General features: G+C 41.0%; 2 protein-coding genes across 2 annotated transcripts; both read right to left on the bottom strand.

The window, feature by feature from the left end:
• Positions 1-1,299: 1,299 nt before the first annotated feature.
• On the bottom strand, positions 1,300-2,959 carry LOC138904846 (uncharacterized). Its single transcript, XM_070193347.1, has 3 exons — positions 2,143-2,959; positions 1,419-1,518; positions 1,300-1,354 (listed from the first exon to the last, which is right to left on the bottom strand). Exons 1-3 carry the CDS (start codon positions 2,957-2,959, stop codon positions 1,300-1,302), a joined length of 972 nt encoding a protein of 323 aa, XP_070049448.1.
• A 282-nt stretch (positions 2,960-3,241) lies between these two features.
• LOC138904845 (uncharacterized) lies at positions 3,242-3,625 on the bottom strand. Its single transcript, XM_070193346.1, has one exon. The coding sequence runs from the start codon at positions 3,623-3,625 to the stop codon at positions 3,242-3,244; it is 384 nt and encodes a 127-aa protein (XP_070049447.1).
• Positions 3,626-21,638: the final 18,013 nt, after the last annotated feature.

The following is a 21,638-nucleotide window of genomic DNA, read 5'->3' as shown; positions in this document are numbered from 1 at the left end:
CAAATGATCATCCCAGCTACCCTTGAAGTCAAGCACACATGCACGCAACATGTCCTCAAGCGTCTGAATAGTCCGCTCTGCTTGCCCGACAGTCTGTGGATGGAATACCGTGCTAAGATTTACCTGCATACCCAAACCTTGCTGAAACTTCTTCCAGAAATTAACTGTGAATTGGGCCCCTCGATCGGAAATGATGGAAACTGGAGTGCCATGAAGCCTGACTATTTCCTTGTTATACAATTGAGCATATTGTTCCGCAGTGTCGGTGGATTTAACCAGCAAAAAGTGAGCTGATTTTGTGAGTCGATCCATGATCACCCAAATTGAGTCAAACTTACGTGGAGTGCGCGGTAACCCTACCACAAAATCCATGTTGATCATTTCCCATTTCCACATTGGAATTTCTATACTCTAAGCTAACCCACCGGGCCTTTGATGCTCGGCCTTCACTTGTTGATAGTTTGAACATTTTGCCACAAAGTCCGCCACACCCCTCTTCATGTCATTCCACCAGTAAACTTCCTTGAGATCATGATACAGTTTTGTAGAACCTGGGTGCACGGAATATCTAGAAGTATGCACTTCTGCCATGATTCTTTCCCGAAGACCATCTACGTTTGGAACACATAGTCGTCCTTGGTACCGTAATGTACCATCATCCATGCCAAGAGAATAAGCTGTAGTCTTATGTTTATGAATCCCTTCCTTCAGTTGCACTAACACTGGATCACTGTATTGCTTCTCCTTGACCTCTGTCTCAAGCGATGATTCCGCCCTATTCCGCACAATCACTCCCCCTTCACTAGAGTCCATAAGACGAACTCCCAAACCAGCCAACTGGTAAACCTCCCAGGCCAAGGGCCTTTGACATGCCTCCAAGTGAGCCAAACTACCCATATATTTCCGACTAAGAGCATCCGCCACCATATTAGCCTTCCCCGGATGATACAAAATGTTGATGTCGTAATCTTTGAGCAACTCAAGCAACCTTCTCTGCCTTAAGTTCAATTCCTTCTGCTTGAAAATGTATTGGAGACTTTTGTGGTCCGTGAATACATCTACATGGACTCCATACAAATAATGATGCCAAATTTTTAATGCAAAAACCACCGCTGTAAGCTCTAAGTTGAGTTGGATAGTTCTTTTCATGATTCTTAAGCTGCCTTGAAGCATATGCTATAACCTTACTATGTTGCATTAATACACACCCAAGACCGATCCTTGAAGCATCGCAATACACCACAAACCCCTCAGTACCCTCTGGTAGGATCAATACCGGTGCCGAAGTCAATCTTGATTTCAATTCCTGAAAGCTCCTTTCACAAGCATCGGACCACTGGAACTTAACCGCCTTCTGCGTCAATGTATTCAATGGAGAGGCAAGAGTGGAGAACCCCTCCACGAACCTCCTATAATACCCGGCCAAACCCAAGAAACTACGAATCTCTGTTGGAGTAGTAGGTCTAGGCCAATCCTTTACCGCCGCAATTTTTTGAGGATCAACCTTATATCCTTTTCCTGAGATGACATGACCCAGGAATGTAACAGATTCAAGCCAAAATTCACATTTCGAGAACTTTGCATACAAGTGGTGGTGATGAAGAGTCTGTAGAACTGCCCTGAGGTGGTCGACATGTTCCTCTCGACTTCTTGAATATACAAGGATGTCGTCAATGAATACTATCACAAAAGAGTCAAGAAACGGCCTGAAGACTCGATTCATAAGATCCATGAAAGCTGTCGGGGTATTTGTTAGCCCGAAAGACATTACCAAATATTCAAAGTGCCCATACCGGGTTCTGAAAGCTGTTTTCGGAATATCCTACTCCCTTACCTTCAATTGATGGTACCAAGAATGCAAATCAATTTTGGAGAAGAACTTAGCACCTTGTAATTGGTCAAACAAATCATCTATTCTAGGCAATGGGTATTTGTTTTTTATTGTAACTTTGTTGAGTTGCCGGTAATCAATACACATCCTTAACGATCCATCTTTCTTTCTGATAAAGAGAACCGGTGCGCCCCAAGGCGACACACTCGGTCGTATGAAACCTTTCTCTAACAAATCCCTCAGTTGTTCCTTTAGCTCTTTTAATTCTGTCGGCGCCATTCTATAAGGTGGAATAGATATAGGTTGCGTGCCTGGCATCATATCAATCCCAAAATCAATCTCCCTGTCTGGAGGTATTCTGGGGAGCTCATCCAGAAAGACATCGGGGAAATCATTCACAATTGGTACAGATTCAAGGGTAGGCACCTCAACAGTGGTGTCCGTCACTCGGACCAAATGATAAATATACCCCTTCCTGATCATCTTTGTGGCCTTAAGGTAAGAAATAAACCTACCTTTCGGCATAACATTATTCCCCTCCCACTCAACATTTGGCTCGTTAAGAAACTCAAGCCTCATAATTCTGGTCCGACAGTCAAGTTTGGCAAAACATGAATAGAGCCAATCCATTCCCATTATTACATCAAAATCAATCATCCCTAGTTCAATAGGATCGGCCATGGTATCCCGACCACGCACCTTGACAACACAATCCCTATAAATTCGTGTGGCCATAATAGACTTGCCAACCGGAGTAGATACAGAGAACAGCTCATGAAGCTGTTCCGGTTCTATCCCGAAGCTCGTAGCAACATAAGGAGTAACATAGGACAAATAAGATCCTGGATTAATAAGGGCATACACATCATGAGATTGAACAGTCAATATACCTATGATGACATCTGGGGAAGCCTCTGCACTCTGTCGACCACTCATAGCATAGAATCGGCTGGGTCCTCCCGAACTCTGTGCACCACCCCTAGCTGTACCACGCCCTGCGAGTGCTGAAGAGCCTCGAGCTGGAGGATGTGCTAAAGATGTGGCAGTTGTAGGACTGGATGACTGAGCTGTGCCCCTGCCTGCACCCTGACGGGATGCACGACACTCCCTCTGAATATTGCCTTTCATTCCGTATCCGTAATATACTGGCATGTCCAGGTAGCAGACTCCTAAATGTATCCTCCCACACTTAGGGCATGGGGCCCTCTGCTGCTGCTGGAATCTCCCTCCTAATCGACCCTGATGGTGGGACCCCTGCTGACCGCGCCTAAAATGACTCCCTTACTGCTGGCCATGCCCTGATGGCATGGCACTAGCTGAAGACTGAGCATAAGACTGGGATGGCCCTGATGATCCTCCCCGAAAAGATGATCTCCCACCTCCGAATGAATCCCTTAGGTTGCCCACTGATCAGACCATACTACTACTTTCCCGTTCCATCCTGAGCTTTAACTTTCGAGCCTCCCTAGCGTGGGCAAATGCTACCATCCTTCCATAGTTCATGTCAGAATTTAGAGCAGCTGTGGCAGCCTCATTAATAACCAAAGGGCTAAGGCCCTGCACAAATCGACGCACTCTTGCCTCCATCGTCGGCATCATATGAACATCATACTTCGACAGGCGCACGAACTCCATGTGATACTCCCACACATTCCTACTACCCTGTTTAAGGGTCTCAAACTCCACAACATAGTCTGCCTTAGTCTCGGCAGGCAAGAAATGGTCGATGAAGGCATCCGGGAACTTACTCCATCTCGCCGGAGGGCTCCCCTCCTCACGGGAATCTTCCCACATCTCAAACCAGGAATATGCCACCCCTTTCAGACGATAAGAGGCCAACTCTACTCCCTCTACTTCAGTAGCACGCATAACTCGGAGAGTCTTATGCATCTCATCAATAAAATCCTGCGGGTCTGCCCCGGGATCAGTACATGTGAACACTGGAGGGTATAACTGAAGGAACCTGTTTACCCTGGAATCAGAAGAATCCTCTTGTGAGCTAAATAAGGTGGATGCAACATTTGATCTCTGGGCCTGAGAAGCTACTAACTGAGTCAGCATCTGAATAGCTCCCTTAGATCCCCATCAGAAATACCGGGACCTGGAGCTGGGGCTAGAGGTGAAACAAATATATCAACGGGAGGGATTGTGGCACCCTCCACGGGTGTAGGAACTGGGGTAGTCTGTTCTGGAGTAGACGAATCAGGCAATGTGATAGTAGGGGGATTATCCTCACCCACATTATCAAATAAGGGATCAACAGCCAACAACCACCCCACCATACATACATGACCCACATAAACGTCTACGGAGCCTCTAAGAATACAAAAGAACAACATGATAATGCCGGCAACAAGGCCCCGGCTATACCTCAAAATAGGAAAGCTTATACAAAAGAAGGACTACATGACCCCTGAGAGCAATGGGGCTCACCAAGACTGCTGTGAGGAGAGAAAGAGAGCACCACCTATCTACGATCTGCACTATCTGCAATGGAACCACCTACATCCATTCAAAGATGTAGCGCCCCCAGCAAAAAAGGACGTTAGTACTGTCGAATAGTACTAGTATGTAAGGCAAACACCAATCTTAATAGAATGAACAGTGAAACAAAGAGAAGGCAGTCATAAAAATCAATAAGAGTTTCATATAAATACAAAGAAAACACCAAGTAAGGGTCACATAGTTTCCAATTCAATCTTTCCATCTCTTTAGATTAATAATCTTTAGTGCCAAAGCCACAACTCACAATGCCATCGTATTTTTACACGAAATCCGGTCTCGGCCCGGCCGACTAAGCCAAGTGAGACATATCTATATCCATAATGTAAATCAATAATTCCAACACAAATACCACCATGTGTACAGCATGGCGTCCGATCTCGGCCCGATCGGCTAAGCCATCTCACTTGAGACATAACCTCTTTTAATTGTTCACTAAATTCACATTTCTTTCCCATCTTTTGTTACATGGCACAAACAGCCTCATTTATTAAGTAGTTCTTGGCACTTGGGAACATTTTACAATTCAAGTCTTTTCCCTTTTTATCCATTCAAAGAACATCATCACATAAGGCATTGCACACATAAGGGAAGGAGCTTGGAAACAACATAATTACGTTCTCAAATAGCATGATGACATGGTAACCATCTAAAACAATTAGGGAACATGAATCTTTAAATTCAACACACTAAGGCAAACAATTCTAGTATGATCAAGATAAAACATACACCCATCATTCGGACACCGGGAGTTCGATTCTAGGAAGAAGAGAGTTAGCCATACATACCTCAATTGCGCTTCTTTAGACTCTACAATTATCCGGAACCCTTAGCAACTACAATCTATTTTAGCGATATACAAATTGAACCCAGAATTAGGAAAACGTTTATGGTTCTAGCTCACTTTCCCCCCACACTCTTTATCACACATGCATGCAAGATAAACCACTCTCATACCCATGAAGTATCACCCTAGTACCCCATTATAGCTATGTTTGAAATTAAGATCTGGGGTGATGAAGTCTTACCTTTTAGGGTGAAGAATTTTGGTGCTCTACTTGAATATTTCCAAGTCTTTGAGTGATGGTTGAAGATCAATTTGATGAAAAATTAGGCCCTCCCTCTAGAACCCTCTCTCTCACTCTAGAAATATCATAAATGAGCTTCAAAATAGACTAAATGAGTGTTTTAAAGGAATGGGGGTCGAGTTTTAAATTAAGAAAAATGGTGCCCCGACACAAGTATGCGGTCACATATGCGACCACATAATGGTTATGCGGTCCGCAAAGTAACCGCAGAAATGGCCCTCAGGGGCCTAAACTTTCAGCTCAGGTATGCGACCAGTATGCGGTCCGCATACTTGTTGCGGTCGCATAATGAACCGCAGAACTCCCTCCACAGAAACCCAAGAGGAATTATGCGACCGATATGCGGTCCGCATATTGATTATGTGGTCGCATAATCGACCGCAAAACTAACTTCAAATTGGCCAAACTTACTGCTTCACTCTGTGGCCATTATGTCGTCCGTAGAGTGATTATGCTGCCGCATAATGGGCCGCAGAAATGCTTTCTTCTGCTAAACATTTTCCTCTAAGTCCTTAGGGTACTTTTCAGTCCAAAAATTTTGAACCACGGCGAGCTTAGGAATCTATCTTGGCACCATAAAACCCCAAGTTTTGGTTAAAATATTTACGGGTCATTACAAGTTATGAGTCGAGCATCCAGATGGCACCGTATGAGGCTCTGTATGGTAGGCGGTGTCGGTCTCCAGTGGGTTGGTTCGAGCCGGGAGAGGATAGATTATTTGGTACAGACTTGGTTCAAGGTGCCCTGGATAAGGTGAAGGTGATTCAGGATCGACTTCGCACAGCCCAGTCCTGACATAAGAGTTATATGGATCAGAAGGTTCGCGATGTTGCATTCATGGTTGGAGAGCAGATCTTGCTCCGGGTTTCGCCTAGAAAGGGCGTTATGAGGTTCGGGAAGAAGGGAAAGCTGAGCCCAAGGTTTATCGGCCCATTTGAGGTGTTGTGACGTGTTGGGGAGGTTGCTTATGAGCTTGCCTTGGCTCCCAGTCTTGCAGAGGTTCATCTGGTATTCCATGTTTCTATGCTCCGGAAGTATCACGGTGATCCGTCTCATGTGTTAGAATTCAGCTCAATACAGTTGGACAAAGATGTATCTTATGTTGAGGAGCCAGTGGCTATTTTGGACAGGCATGTTTGAAAGCTGAGGTCAAAGAACATTGCTTCCGTGAAGATTCACTGGAGGGGTCAGCCGGTCAAGGAGGCGACTTGGGAGACCGAGCAGGATATGCGCAGCTGTTATTCTCATCTTTTCACCACTTCAGGTATGTCTTTATGCTTGTTCGACGACAATCGATTGTTTTAACAGGGGGAGGATGTAACAACCCGGCCGACCATTTTGAGAGAAATAGCCCCTATCATGTATTAACTGCTTCCCCTATATCCTTTTCTACTTATGTGACTTGCCGGACGGTTTTGTTTTTGGTTTCAGAGTATTTTGGGATACTTAGTCCCTAAACGGAAGCTTAAGCCTTAGGATTTTGACCATAGTCGGGACTGTGTGAAGACGACTCCGGAATGGATTTTCGTCGGTTCAGTTAGATCCATTGGGTGATTTTGGACTTAGGAGCTAGTCCGGAATGTGAATTGGAGGTCTGTAGCTGAGTTAGGCTTGAATTGGCGAAAGTTGAGTTTTGGAGATTTTGATCGGGAGTGAACTTTTTGATATCGGAGTCGGATTCCGATTTTGTAAGTTGGAGTAGGTCCGTAATGTTGAATATGACTTGTGTGCAAAATTTGAGGTCAATCGGACGTGGTTTGGTAGGGTTCGACATCAGTCATAGAAATTTAAAGTTTCAAGTTCATTAAGTTTGAATTGGAGGGTGATTCTTGTTTTTAGCATTGTTTGATGTGATTTGAGGGCTCGACTAAGTCCGTATGGTGATTTAGGACTAGTTGGTATGTTTTGTTGAGGTCCCGGGGGCCTCGGGCTCGGGTTGATTTCGGATGGTTAACAGATAAAATTTGGTTTTGGGAGAATAACTGAAGCTGCTGCACCTGGTGTAATCACACCTGTGCAACATTGACCACAGGTGCGAGCCCGCAGAAGCGATCCAATGGACGCATGCGCGGTTTGGAAGGAAGAGTTCAGAGGTTGCAGGTGCGTAGGTATAACCGCATCTGCGCATCCACAGATGCGGAAGATGGATCACAAAAGCTGAAGATGCCAGGGCGTGAGGGATCGCAGAAGCAGAAGAATTCCGTAGGAGCGGGCGTTTCAGGTACGACTATGGGCCGCAGGTGCGAGATTTCTGACAGAACACTTAAATGCAAGGGTTCGCGATTTTTGCTCATTTTTAACATTTTGAGCTTGGGTTTGGCGATTTCTTGAGAGCGTGTTTGAGGGATTTCTTGAAGTAAGTCCCTTGTGCTTATTTTTGATCAATAATCTTGCTTCCCCATTTATTTTTCCACCTAGTTAGTGTGTATTTAAGGTGGAATTTGGGGGTTAAGACTAGGGATTTGGAGAGTTTGATTTGAGAATTTGAAGGATCATTTGGTGTCAGATTTTAGTAAATTTGATATGGTTAGACTCATGAGTTAATGGGTGTTCATATTTTGTGACTTTTACTCGATTCCGAGACGTGGGCCCTGGTCGAGCCTATTATAGTTGTATTTATGATATGTAATTGTGTTTGGTTAGATTTGGGCCATTGGGAGTCAGATAATCGAGGAAAGGGCATTCTTACGGATTGATTGAGCTTGGTTCGAGGTAAGTGGCTTGCCTAACCTTATGTGGGGTAAATCCCCTTAGAATTTGGTAATGTTATGATATGTGAGCACCGTGTACGTGAGGTGACGAGTACGTACACAGGCTATTTGTTGTAAAACCTGATTTATTATACTGAGTAGTAACCTGTTTTTCCTTTAATTTGAGTGATACCGTTTAAATGAGTATTAGTCAGTTTTCATTCATAATTGAGCTATTCCAATATGTGTAGTTATCTTGTTTAGTCTAATATCGCATGTCTACGTACTTTACCTACTTATTTGAACTCTGTGAAGCATGCCTAGTTGATTTCCTATTTGTTTTCTTGTTCTTTATCGGTTTAACTGTAGAAATCTTGTTGTTAACTGTCATATTTATCAGTTGAGCTGTGTGTTTATTTTGAGACTACGAGGCGGTTCCTCAGGAGTTCTCCCTACATATTTACTTTTGAGACTACGAGGCGGTTCCTCGGGAGTTCTCCCTGTACATTTAATTTTGAGACTACGAGGCAGTTCCTCGGGAGTTCTCCCTGTATATTTACTTTTGAGACTATGAGGCGGTTCCTCGGGAGTTCTCCCTGCACATTTACTTTTGAGACTACGAGGCGGTACCTCGAGAGTTCTCCCTGTATATTTATTTTGGGACTACGAGACGGTATCTCAGGAGATCCCCTGTTGTTTACCCATGTGTGTTGTACTGATGCCTCGCTATATTTCCTTTTGTTAAATTCTAGTCTCTTATTATACTGTATATTCTCCTGCTTTATTTATTATATACCAGTGGGCCTGACCTTACCTCGTCACTACTTGACCGAGGTTAGGCTTGGCACTTACTAGCTACCGTTGTGGTGTACTCATGCTACTCTTTTGCACATGTTTTTGTGTGCAGATCCAGGTACTACTTATCAGCCCCGCTATTAGATGAGAGTGCTTGCTGCTGTACGGAGACTTCAAGGTACATCTGCCGCGTTCGCAGAACTCGGAGTCCCCCTCTAATCTCTCCTATGTCATTTACCTTACGTACTTCTTTTGTTAGAATCTGGTGTATAGAGATACTAGTTCCTTCTGTAGCTTGTGACTTACGATGTTTTGGGTTTTGGGAAGATTGTGTATTTATAGAGTATTGGTTATGGTACATGCCGAGCGGCATTTTTACTAGTTATTCAGTTATCCACTACTGTTAGTTGTCAAGTTTTACTTTGTTTTGTTATTTTTCGCAATTTGTTAGGCTTACCTAGTTAAAGAGACTAGATGCCATGACAAAGTTACACAGAGGGAGTTTGGGTCATGACAAGTTGGTATCAGAGCTCTAGGTTCATAAGTGTCGTGAGTCACAAGTTGGTTTATTAGAGTCTCGCGGATCGGTACGGAGATGTATGTACTTATCTTCGGAAGGCTATGTATCTGTTAGGAAAAACATTATACTTCTTTGATTCGTTGTCGTGTGAAATTTGTTGACATCAAAAATTCTAAACTTCTGTATTCTATTCTCTCACAGATGGTGAGGACACGTACAGGCAGATCTGATGACCAGGCACCTGCGCCCCCTGCTAGAGCAGCGAGAGGCCGGGGCCAAGGTAGAGGCCGAAGACGTCCACGCGGTGCAGCCAGAGCACCCGCACGAGCTGCTACAGAGGAGCCCCCAGTAGCTCCAGCTGGAGGGCAAACACCTGAGATACCTGTTACTGCACCAACTCTCCAGGAGATTCTAGCCCAGTTTCTGAGCATGTTCAACACCTTAGCTCAGGCTGGATTGATTCCACCTGGTCCTGCCATTTCTCAGGCCGGGGGAGAAGCACAGACTCCCATCGCCGATACTACAGAGCAGCGGTTTCAGGCCGACCAGGTTCCAGAGATTATACCGATGTAGCCGGTAGCTCCAGTTCAGCATGAAATTAGGACATCCGCTTCTGAGGCGGAGCAGCTCAAACTTGAGAGGTACAAGAAGTACCACCCACATACCTTCAGCGGATTGGCTACGGATGATGCTCAGGGTTTTTTGGAGGAGTGTCATCTTATTCTCCGTACTATGAGCATAGCAGAGATGAGTGAGGTTTCTTTTACCACCTTCGAGCTTAGATGAGTAGCCTATTAGTCGTGGCGTGCTTATGAGTTGAGTAGTCCAGATAAGGCAGCTTCACTTACATAGACTCAGTTCTCGGACATGTTTTTGAGAGAGTATGTCCCTTAGAGCCTCAGGGACTTATGGCGCGCAGAGTTTGAGCAGCTACGCCAGGGTGCTATGACTGTGTCAGAGCATGCAGTCCACTTCAGTGATTTGTCCCGACATGCACCAGCCTTGGTTGCCACAGTTCGAGAGAGGATTCGATGGTTTATTGAGGGACTCCACCCCAGTATCCGGATTAGTATGGCCAGGGAGTTGGAGATGGATATTTCTTATCAGCAAGTTGTGAGTATTACCAGGAGATTGGAGGGCATGCTTTCCTGGGATAGAGAGGAAAGGGAGGCCAAGAGGTCTCGAGAGTCTGTCACTTATAGAGGTACTCGTGGCTAGCATTTGTTATGCTAAGAAATTGCCATTACTTGTGGCTAGCATTTATTATGCTAAAAATAAATTGCGATTACTTGTGTCTTTCTTGTACAACTTGTTTCTACAGGGCTGGCTGTGCAGTCCCCGGTCTCGATGATACATTTAGTTTCTGAATTTTCATTTCCCGGTTGACATGGTAGTCAATGTTGCCGTATCCTCATATCATTCCCCCTAGTGTTTGAATGAGAAGAATGCGAATTGGAACACTAGAAGTCTTGTCTCTTCAAATATTCCATCAATGAATTGCTAGACAGTCCTTAATTTGGCAACATACCTTACTTCCCCTTAGGAATCCATGATATCGAGTGAAAGAAAATCTAACAATCCTCTAGCAGTTTGTGCTCGTGAACGGTCGGGGAACCTCTATTTGGTAGCAAACTTAACTTCCTAGTGGGAATTTTCTATCGAACCAAAGATTATCTAACCGTCCCCGAGTAGAAGCTTGTTTGTTTGCATTTGCTATCAAAGGTTTTATCACTGTTGTCTTCGTAGTATGCTTTCTATCGTTGCCTCATTAAAAACCTTGCCAGAAAAACCCAATTGGGACAAAAACTGAACGAAGGGAAAAAGAGTACAACACATACTTTCCGCTTGAGTAATGTTCATCAACAATAATATCTTTTGAGGTATGCCACGTTCCAGTTGTTAGGCAACTTGCCTCCATTCTGGTTCTCCAACCCGTATGAACCTTTCCCAGTGATAGCTGAAATACGGTAGAGTCCTTCCCACATTGGACCTAGCTTCCCTGCGTTGAGCTCCACGGTATTTTGGGTTACTTTCCTCAGAACCAAATCTCCTACTTTGAAATAACGGAGGCTGGCCTTCGATTATAATATCTCTCCATTCTCTGCTTTTGAGCTGCCATTCTTACATGTGCCAAGTCCCTGCGTTCCTCGAGCAGTTCCAAGTTGATTAACATTGTTTGTTGTTCGATTCTTCATCTGCCCGAAAATATCTCAAAGTGGGTTTGCCCACTTCCACCGGGATTAGGGATTCAGCACCATACATAAAGGAAAAAGGAGTTTCTCCTGTGCTCGATTTGGCTGTTGTTCGGTAGGCCCATAGAACTTCGGACAATTCTTCGGGCCATTTACCTTTTGTTGCTTCCATCATTTTCTTGAGGTTTTGAATAATCACTTTGTTTGTTGACTCCGCTTGACCGTTTGCGCTCAGATGATAAGGAGAAGATGCGATCCTCTTTATCTTCAAATCTTTGAGGAACTTTGTAGCTTTTGCACCGATAAACTATGACCCATTGTCGCATGCTACCTCTTTTGGTATTCCTAATCTACAAATTATATTTTCCCACAGGAAATCCACCACTTCACGTTCTACGATCTTCTAATAAGGACCTGCTTCCACCCATTTAGAAAAATAGTTAGTCAGAATTAAAAGAAACCTTACCTTTTCAGGCGCCAGTGGCAGCGGTCCGACGATGTCCATCCCTCATTTCATAAACGACCATGGGGATATAACCGAGTGTAAGGGTTCTGTCAGTTGGTGTACTAGTGGTGCGTAGCGTTGGCACTTATCACATTTTTGTATGAAGTCTTTGGCGTCTTGTTCCATACGAGGCCAGTAATATCTTGCTCGTACCAACTTCAGCACCAAAGAATCTACGCTCGAGTGATTGTCGCATATCCTTTCATGGACTTCTCTCATGACATAATTAGCTTCTGACACTCCTAAGCATCGGGCCAGCGGGCCTTGGAAGGATTTTCTATACAATTGGCCTCTCTTGAAGCTATAACAAGCAGCTTTGGCGCATAACGCCCATGATGCTTTGGGATCTTTGGGTAACTTCCCATGCTCGAGATAGTCAATTATTTCATTTCTCTAGTCCTAGACCAGACTAGTTGAATTTACCTCATAGTAACCATCTGTATCCAGGACTGAGTTTATCAGTTGCATTATCGTCCCGGACTCCGATCCCTTTATTTCTGTCGATGATCCAAATTTTACTAATGCATCCGCTTCTGTGTTATCCTCCTTCAGGATATGAGTAGTTGACCATTCCCGGAATCGTTCCAAAAGAGCCTAGACCTTTACCACGTATTGTTGCATACGTTTTTCTTTGGTATCAAAGATCCTGTAAACATGATTTACCACCAGCTGCGAGTCACATTTGATTTCGATAACCTCGAAACTAAGTCCCTGGGCTAATTCGAGCCCTGCAATCAAAGCTTCGTACTCTACTTCATTGCTAGTTAAAAGGATCATTCTGATGGCTTGCCTTAAGATTTCCCCCGAAGGCGTGATTAAGACTCTTTCGAGTCCTGACTCTTTTACGTTGGAAGCTTCATCCATAAATAAGGTCCAAACCCCCGATGTTGATTCCGACACCATTACTGCCTCCTTGGTTGCCAGAAACAGTAGTGCCAAACTGAAATCGGCCACAAAGTCAGCCAAGACTTGTGACTTAATTGCAGTCCTTGGTTTATATTATTTGTCGAACTCACTCATTTCGACAGCCCATTTGGCCAATCTGTCCGAGATCTCGAGTTTATGGAGGATGTTCTGCAAAGGAAAAGTAGTCACCACAACTATCGGGTGGCATTTGAAGTAGGGCCTCAGCTCCCGAGTAGCGACTTCGAGAGCTAAGGCCATTTTTTCCAAATGTAGGTATGATGGTAGGCTATAATCTCGTATTTTAGTCGCTTATTACACTTCAATTTATTGTACTTTAATTGAGTTTGAGCTTTAATCACTAGTATTTTGCACTAATTATGGGTTTTATGCTTTGTAGGAGTGATTCAGAGTTATGTAGATGTTATGGAGCTAATTCGAGTGATTTGAAATTTTGAAGACTGAGTAAAAGCCCAAGGGATTAAGCGGGGATCGAGATGGGGAGTCGAGGACTACATCTGGATATCAAAAATCAAGGAAAAATCTGGACTCTGAGAAATTTCCACAGCCGCGGCGCGGCGCGGCTACCCAATTTTCCTGATGTCTGTCAGAATAAGCTCTCTGAAGTTTCCCACAACTGCCCCGCGTGGCGCGTCGCCGCATGCGGCACGCTTGTGCAATTTTTACAGAGTTATTATCCTAGTTCGCGCAGGAAAATGTATTTTCGTCTAGGCCCGACCCTACTTAGTATAAATACATGTAAAAATATTATTTTATAGACTTTTGACACATCTAAGACCTAAGGATGCTAGAGAGAAGGCGGAGAAGTGAAAACACAAGGAATTCATCATTCAAACCTCACTCAAGACAAGAGTTTGGATCGTTTTATGCTTTTCTTTATATTTATGATGAATTACTCCATATCTATGGAGTAGTTCTCTTTAGGCTTTTATGGATTTGGTGTCTTGATACTTGTCACACCTCTTTTTTTTCCACGCAACCCTATTACGAGGTTGAGTTAGAAGAGTTTTTCCAATTAAATTGATGATTTGAAAAGAGATTATTTATTATTTGGAGTCGCCACTTGGAATTGAGTTGTGGTGTTCCAAGTCACCTTTTATTTTAATCCCTCATCAAACGAAAGATTTGACTCCTTATTTATAGTCTACGAAAATAGAAGATTGAGTAAGAAATTCTATTGACCGAGGGGAAGGTGTGAGGCATCCCTCGAGTCTCGTGGTTCTAGCACGGTTGCTTTTATTGACTTATGTCCGGCTTAAATCAATTCTTGGCTATTCTTGTATTTTATTGATTATGGTTTTCCTATTACCACTTAACTAATTATTATATTTTATTAATTGTTTGGACCCAGATGAGATACACACATAAGGTATTTCTTTGAAGTTAGATGTTAAACCAAGGTACGAAATGTACACATGGTTAAAACATAATTATTTTAAATTTAATGGTATCAAGACACGGGAATGCGCTCATGATCCTTTTATCACTTAAGAATATCAATCCAAGGTTCGGATATGAACACATGTGCTAATATTTAAAGTACATCTAAAAATTTTCTAGCGTTTTAGAATATTTCAATTATTTTTGTCTCTTTCAGATTCGAAATATTTATTTGTATAATTTTATTATTATTACTTATTGCAACGAGTCTTATATTAGTTCATGACTCATCTCGCCGCCTTATTAGTACTTTTTCTTTAACGATAGGCCTAAACTCTTATGTCGGCCCAAGCTTTTTCCTATTAGGCGAAGTCAAATGAATCAACTATTACTAGTCAATTATTATGTCTAATTATTTAAAAACTTTCTTGCGCCGTTCTTTGACAGAATAAAAATATTGATACAAGCAAACAACTTAACGCCAACAAATATAAAATTTAACTATTAAATACATGATAAATATTAAACAAAATGACACTAAACACTAGATTATAATCTAAACTCTTAAGATGTGGATATGTCCGAGAATAAAAAAGAAAACTAAGAAATATAAACTAATAAAATCATATTACTAACTAAGCTACATACATAAAGCTTTGAACTAAACTATAAAGAAATTTTACCACACAAACGTTGTTGATCCGATGAAATAACACACAATATATATATATATATATATATATATATATATATATATATATATATATATATATATATATATATATATATATATATATATATATAAAAAGGAAAAAAAATGAAATGAGAAAAAATATTGTATTCTTATATTCATCTTTAATAAAAGTACTTCAAATCTTAATTTTACTAATTAAACTACACTAAAATTAATTATTGACCTAGATAATATTGTCATTTGATACAATTTTAAAATGTAACTTTATGACTCAATCCCCAAAGTAGCGTATAAATTAAATAATTCTCCAAATGATAAAAGAATGTACTGAAAATTAAAGCATAATGTGAACTCTCTTTATGTTCTCTGAAATTTCCAAACATTTGAAGTCTACGACCTCAATCGCCATTATATTCTATCAGATAAACAAATTTGACTAAATATTGGTTCTCGTCCATCCCACTAATGGATTAACATGGAAATGAATTTCAAGAAAATATTATTGGATACTAGTTAGAATCTAAGCAAAAAATCATAACAACTTTCAGTACCATGATTGACACTAAAGTTAAGAAATTTAAATAACATAGAGATGCAATTCTGTCAATAATTAAAAGTTCAAGCATCCAAAACTGTAAGTATTTCTTTTCATAAATTATTTTATTATCTTTTACCAACTTTTAACTCAAATTACTAACACTTAAAGGAATAAAAATAAAAATAAAAGAGTAGAAAGAAACCTAGGGATGCAAATCCTCTTCAATATACGATAGAAAGAACTTCCGGAACAAGTTTATAATGCCGAAAATCCAAGCTAAATATAGCAGCAATTAGAGTTAGAAATCGCAATAAGAACTGAAACCCTCGAGTGAAATCGGAATCCTTACAGTGACCCGAATATTGTCTCGTATATTAGCCTCTATCTAGATTCCATGTATTCTTCCTAAGTTTCCTTTTTTTAAAGATGAAGAAGTGAAATCCTCTCTTAAAAGCTAATGTATTCTCTCAATATTTTCTCTCTTGAGTATTTTTCCACTCTTTTCTTTTCTGTTCCCTCTCCCTTTTTGTTGTCTTCGTCCGTCCCTTTTATAAAGAATAACAGTGGTAGTTATCAAGTCTTGTGCCAAGGAGTTAAAGCGAGGAAGTGGGATTGAGGTTCAAAAGGGAATTGAGACGTGAGGTGTGTGCTGAAGTAGATTGACGAGAAATGGAAGGGATTTAGGAAGTTAGTTATCATTTTTTATCTTTTATGAGAGTAAATCACATGAATATGGAGGTGTATATTAGAGTCATCGGGTGAGTGGAATCTCTTTTAAGCTTTTTTTTCTTTCTCTTTTTTTTTATTTCCTTTTAGAACTAAAATTCAATTAAAATATTTAGACAAAAATATTAATTAACTAACTCTGATTAACAACAAAAAAGATATATATATATATATATATATATATATATATATATATATATATATATATATATATATATATATATATATATATATATATAAGTCTTTATGTGATTCGGGTGCCTCAATTAATTTAATACCTTTGTCTATTTACAGGAACCTGGATAATGAGATTGGAGAGATAAGGTCTGCAACAATATCTTTGCAACTGGCAGACCAAACAACTATAATATCTGAGGGGATAGTGGAAGATATCTTAGTTTGGGTAGATAAGTTCGTATTTCTAGTAGATTTCATAGTGGTGAAGATGGAAGAGAACAAAGAGGTCCCCCTTATCTTAGGAAGACTATTCTTAGCAACCGGTAGAGAAATATTTATATACATGATAGAAAACCTATGCCTAGAGTGGGTGAAGAGGTTGTGACATTCGAGATGAATGTAGAGATGGGGGTGATAGAGGAGAAGCCAACTGCAAGCTGCATTGGTTCGAGCGCGTGGAATGGAGCCCGACTTCGACTCAGACCCCGACTGAAAATTCAGAAAAATTTCCTTTACCTTATGCTTTTTAATTGTGTATCATGGGGACATGCCAAATGTTAATGAGTGGGGCGGGAAAAATTGTATGTTGTATGTATCTGTGTTTTATGCCTTGTAGGAGTGATTCCGAGCTATGTAGCTAATTCGAGTGATTTGGAGCTTTGAAGTCTGAGTAAAAACCTAAGGGATTTAGTCGGGATCGCATTCTAGGGTCGAGTACTACATCTGGTTATCAAAAATCAAGGAAAAAGTTGAACTCTGAGAAATTTCCATAGCTGCGCCGCGTCGCGCCGCAGATGCCCAATTTTCCTGAAGTATGTCAAAATAAGCTTTCTGAAGTTTCCCACAACCGTCCTGCGTGGTGCGTCGCCCCATGCGGTGCACCTGTGCAATTTTTACAGAGTTATTATCCCAGTTCGCGCAGGAAAAGGTGTTTTCATCTAGGCCCGACCCTACTTAGTATAAATACATGTAAAAATATTATTTTATGGACTTTTGATACATCTAAGACCTAAGGAGGCTAGAGAGAAGGTGGAGAAGCGAAAGCACAAGGAATTAATCATTTAATCCTCACTCAAGATAAGAGTTTGGATCTTTTTATACTTTTCTTTATATTTGTGATGAATTACTCCATATATATGGAGTAGTTCTCTTTAGGGTTTGATGGATTTGGTGTCCTGATACTTATTTGTGGATAATTAACTCTAGTTTTTATGTATTGAATCATTTTGGATGTTTTAACCGGTGTAAAACAAATGCATCACTATACCCATCAGCCAACATGAGTGAGAAATCATGAATGATGTGATACTGTACAACATGAGGAAAATACATCTCTATGCATGTATGTCATGTATGCATGTCAATGCAATGTATCTTAGAGATGAACTTATATGCATATTCTCAGAGTATCAATTCACTCAGTACTCCCCATCACTCAGTCCTCACAGTCACTCAGTCCTCACAGCCACTTAGTCCTCATAGTCACTCAATCCTCCCAATCGCTCGGCACTCTCACTCAGTAGGTACCTGCGCTCACTGGGGATGTGTACAGACCCCGGAGGGGCTCCTTCAGCCCAAGCGCTATAATCTGTACGGACAACTCACATGCTGCACGGACAACTCACGTGCTATAGTATCAATATATGTATCCGCACGGACTACTCACGTGCTATAATAAGCCAATCTGGCTTGCTACGACGTGCAGTCCGATTCCATAATAATAAAGTATATAAAGCCAATATGGCCTGCTGCGGCGTGCAGCCCGATCCCATAATTATCCTCACAATCAGGTCCTCGGCCTCACTCAGTCAAATCTCTCCAGTCTCTTTCTCATGGGCTCACAATGTCATGAAAATAGCCCGAAAATGATGATATGTTGTATAAATAAATAACAAAAGAGACTGAGATATGATATGTAATGACCTATGTGGGTCCCAATAATACTGGCACGTAGCCTAAACATATTTTTTTAATATGATTCTCAGCTCAATTTCTGTAACATATAAAACTGCATAGAAAATGCCAAGATTATTTGACTACAAATTTCCATGGAAACAATTATGTCACAATTTCTATGGTTCATGCCCACACGCCCGTCACCTAGCATGTGCGTCACCTTCAAACAATTCATATAATACGTATATTCAGGGTTTATACCCTCAGCTCCAAGATTAGAAGAGTTACTTACCTCAATCACGCTATCTCAATCCAATAGTAGAACTTTTCCCCGATTATCCAACTCTGAATGGCTTGAATCTAATCACAAGTAGTTCGATACAATCAACACAAGCTATCGGAATCAATTCCAAATGATAAAGGGCGGATCTTTAATTAAAACCCCCGAAGCCAACCATACTTGAAACTTACGGGGACATTATGGAATTCGATTCTAAGAGAGAAAATTTAGCCAACACACCCGAAATGCACCCCCTTAATAATACTACAACAATCAACTACACTAATCAACTTCAATGTATGATATCAACATCCCATGGGACCAACATTTGTAACAATTCCATGGTTTAGGCCATTTAGACAATTTATCAAACACCTGGCAGGCATAAATTTCTACATCTCATAATCATAGAATTAGTTCATCCAATTACCACCATTTTCCAACAATTTATACCACCATCATTTTCTAACAATTTATACTCCAAACATCACATGTGTGACCAACTATTCACACCCACCCAACAAAATTCCATCAAATAATCACTTTTCAATCTTTACAATGGTTATGCATTAAAATAGGAAATTTATGGCTTCTAATCACCATACCATGATTTATAATACTTGATTCATACTCATATTTCCATAATAAATCCGTACATGTAAGTCTAAGGGTGTAGAACAACCTTTTTGGAAGAGATCTTGCAAAACCCTCCTTTGAGTTCTTGAAGATCTAAGGATTTCATGGTGGATTGAGTTAGTTTTATGATGGAATGAAACACCAAATTATAGGGATTACTCACCTTGAAGATGAAAGGAGTTAAAGCTCTTGAGAGAGTGGAGGAAAACCCCAAAGTTCGGCCAAGAAAAATGGGGGAAATGAACCCCCGAATTGACTTAAAAATACTTCAGGTGGGGGTAGCGTGCTAGTGCCAGCGCCAACTTCTATATTTCACTCATTTTTCAAACTTGCTGAGAGGGCTGGCGTGCTACAATTCGCGCGTTGCACGGACTCTAGCACACTCCCAGTGGTTTTCTTTTCCATTTCTTGCTTCTCTACTCACCCTCATTTGATACCTTGCTATGATATAGATCCGAAACCATCCCTCATACGAACTTAGTCGAGCCTTCAAATCACCTCAAACAATGCTAAAACCATGAATCATACCCTAATTCAAGCCTAATGAACTTTGAAATTTTAAATTTCTACAAACGATACCGGAACCTATCAAATCAAGTCCGATTGACCTCAAATTTTTTACACATGTCATAAATGACATAACGGAGGTATTTCAATTTTCAGAATCGGCTTCCGACCCCGATATCAAAAAGTCAACCCCCGGTCAAACTTCCCAAAAATTCAACTTTCGTCATTTCAAGCCTAATTCCACTACAGACCTCCAAATAATTTTTCGGACAAGCTCCTAAGTCCAAAATCATCATACGGAGCTATTAGAATCATCAAAACTCTATTCCGGGGTCGTTTATACATTAGTCAACATCCGATCATTATTTTAACTTAAGCTTTCCATTAAGAGACTAAGTGTCTCAATACATTCCGAATTCTCTCCGGACCCGAACCAATTACCCTAGCAAGTCATACAACAATAATAAAGCATAAATTGAGCAGTAAATGGGGGAATGGGGTTATAATACTCAAAACGACCAGTCGGGTCATTACATTCTCCCCCACTTAAATATACGTTCATCCTCGAACGTGCCAAGAGTTGTTTCCAAGCCATCAAATCACTGTTCCATCTTACCACACACGTACCCGGGGGTGATCCCACGTCACCATAATCCACATAGGCCACTGAAAATTCTTAATTTAACCTTAGCCCAAAAATCTTGGAATTCAATTCCCAACCTTCAGAATTTCTTTTCAAGACAGAAATCTTTCATTTACACACTGTATGAGTCTGAACAAGCTGCATCGAGCTATAACTATGATCACGAATATAATCACCAAGCATATCACACAACTCACATGCTCGTAGCACAATTCCTGATCACGGTAACTACTCCAAACCAATCAAGTACTAGCATTAAACCCCATATCGAACAAAACCTCATCCCAACACCTTCGTACACTGTTGATAATAAAAGAAACACGCAGAATCTCGTAACCCCTTATCAGATCAACAAGTCATGGAGATCTCTCACCCCAACTATAACCATAATCACTTTCTAAGCTGACTTTCAATATTATACTCCCGAATATACCGTAATCAAACCTGATAGCACCCGTTCTAGGTCCAATGACCTTATATTATTAAACACAACTATCCTAAAGACACGCCACATCAATATAACTCCAGCCACAACTGCGCAATCCGTGTACCCAATATGGGAGCTGTCTCAAGGAGGAAAACCATATTGCAAGTTCAACAAGCACCACCACAACCACAATGTTGCAACCAACTCCCCAAATTTCGTGAAGAAGATAACCGTAGGCGCATGTGCACAATTATAGAGGAAGGAAATTAATGAATCAGATAAATTATCATGGAAATAAAATTCCCACACATGGAACGGATAACTCACGTGCCTATAATATGAATCGCCTGGCATGGTCACAGGCCTTCAGTCCCAGCATATCATACATGAGCAATTTAACAAGTACACTTGTATATGATAATGAAATAAGATTCTCATGCTCCTAGGCTGGTATAAATAACACGTTATAGTGTAAGCATGTGCAAAGTATGCTATCACGCTTCAAATTGGATTTTTAACGCAGAAATAGTAACTACCCCGTTTATTTAGGGAATTAGCCTCTTTGTAACCTCAAGTGTAGCCCTGATAATTCTCAACAAAGGTAAGAATACGAGAAACATTATAACTTTACGTTTAACAGTCAACTCTAGGCATATCATAGCCTAAGCATCCTTTCGAGTATAAATA

This window comes from Nicotiana tomentosiformis, chromosome 2 (assembly GCF_000390325.3).
Source record: "Nicotiana tomentosiformis chromosome 2, ASM39032v3, whole genome shotgun sequence".
Classification (NCBI taxonomy): domain Eukaryota; kingdom Viridiplantae; phylum Streptophyta; class Magnoliopsida; order Solanales; family Solanaceae; genus Nicotiana; species Nicotiana tomentosiformis.
Note: the sequence above shows the minus strand (reverse complement) of the source record. Positions and strands in the feature narration are given on the sequence as shown.

Bases quoted from the DNA above. Each gene is read 5' to 3' on its own strand.
- LOC138904846 (XM_070193347.1), bottom strand. From the start codon at position 2,959: ATGAAAGGCAATATTCAGAGGGAGTGTCGTGCATCCCGTCAGGGTGCA. The intron at 1,519-2,142 runs GCACGCAACCTA...ATGTCATCTCAG, and splicing joins TGGGATTGATATGATGCCAG to GAAAAGGATATAAGGTTGAT. The intron at 1,355-1,418 runs GTATTATAGGAG...ACATTGACGCAG, and splicing joins AGTTTCTTGGGTTTGGCCGG to AAGGCGGTTAAGTTCCAGTG.
- LOC138904845 (XM_070193346.1), bottom strand. From the start codon at position 3,625: ATGTGGGAAGATTCCCGTGAGGAGGGGAGCCCTCCGGCGAGATGGAGT.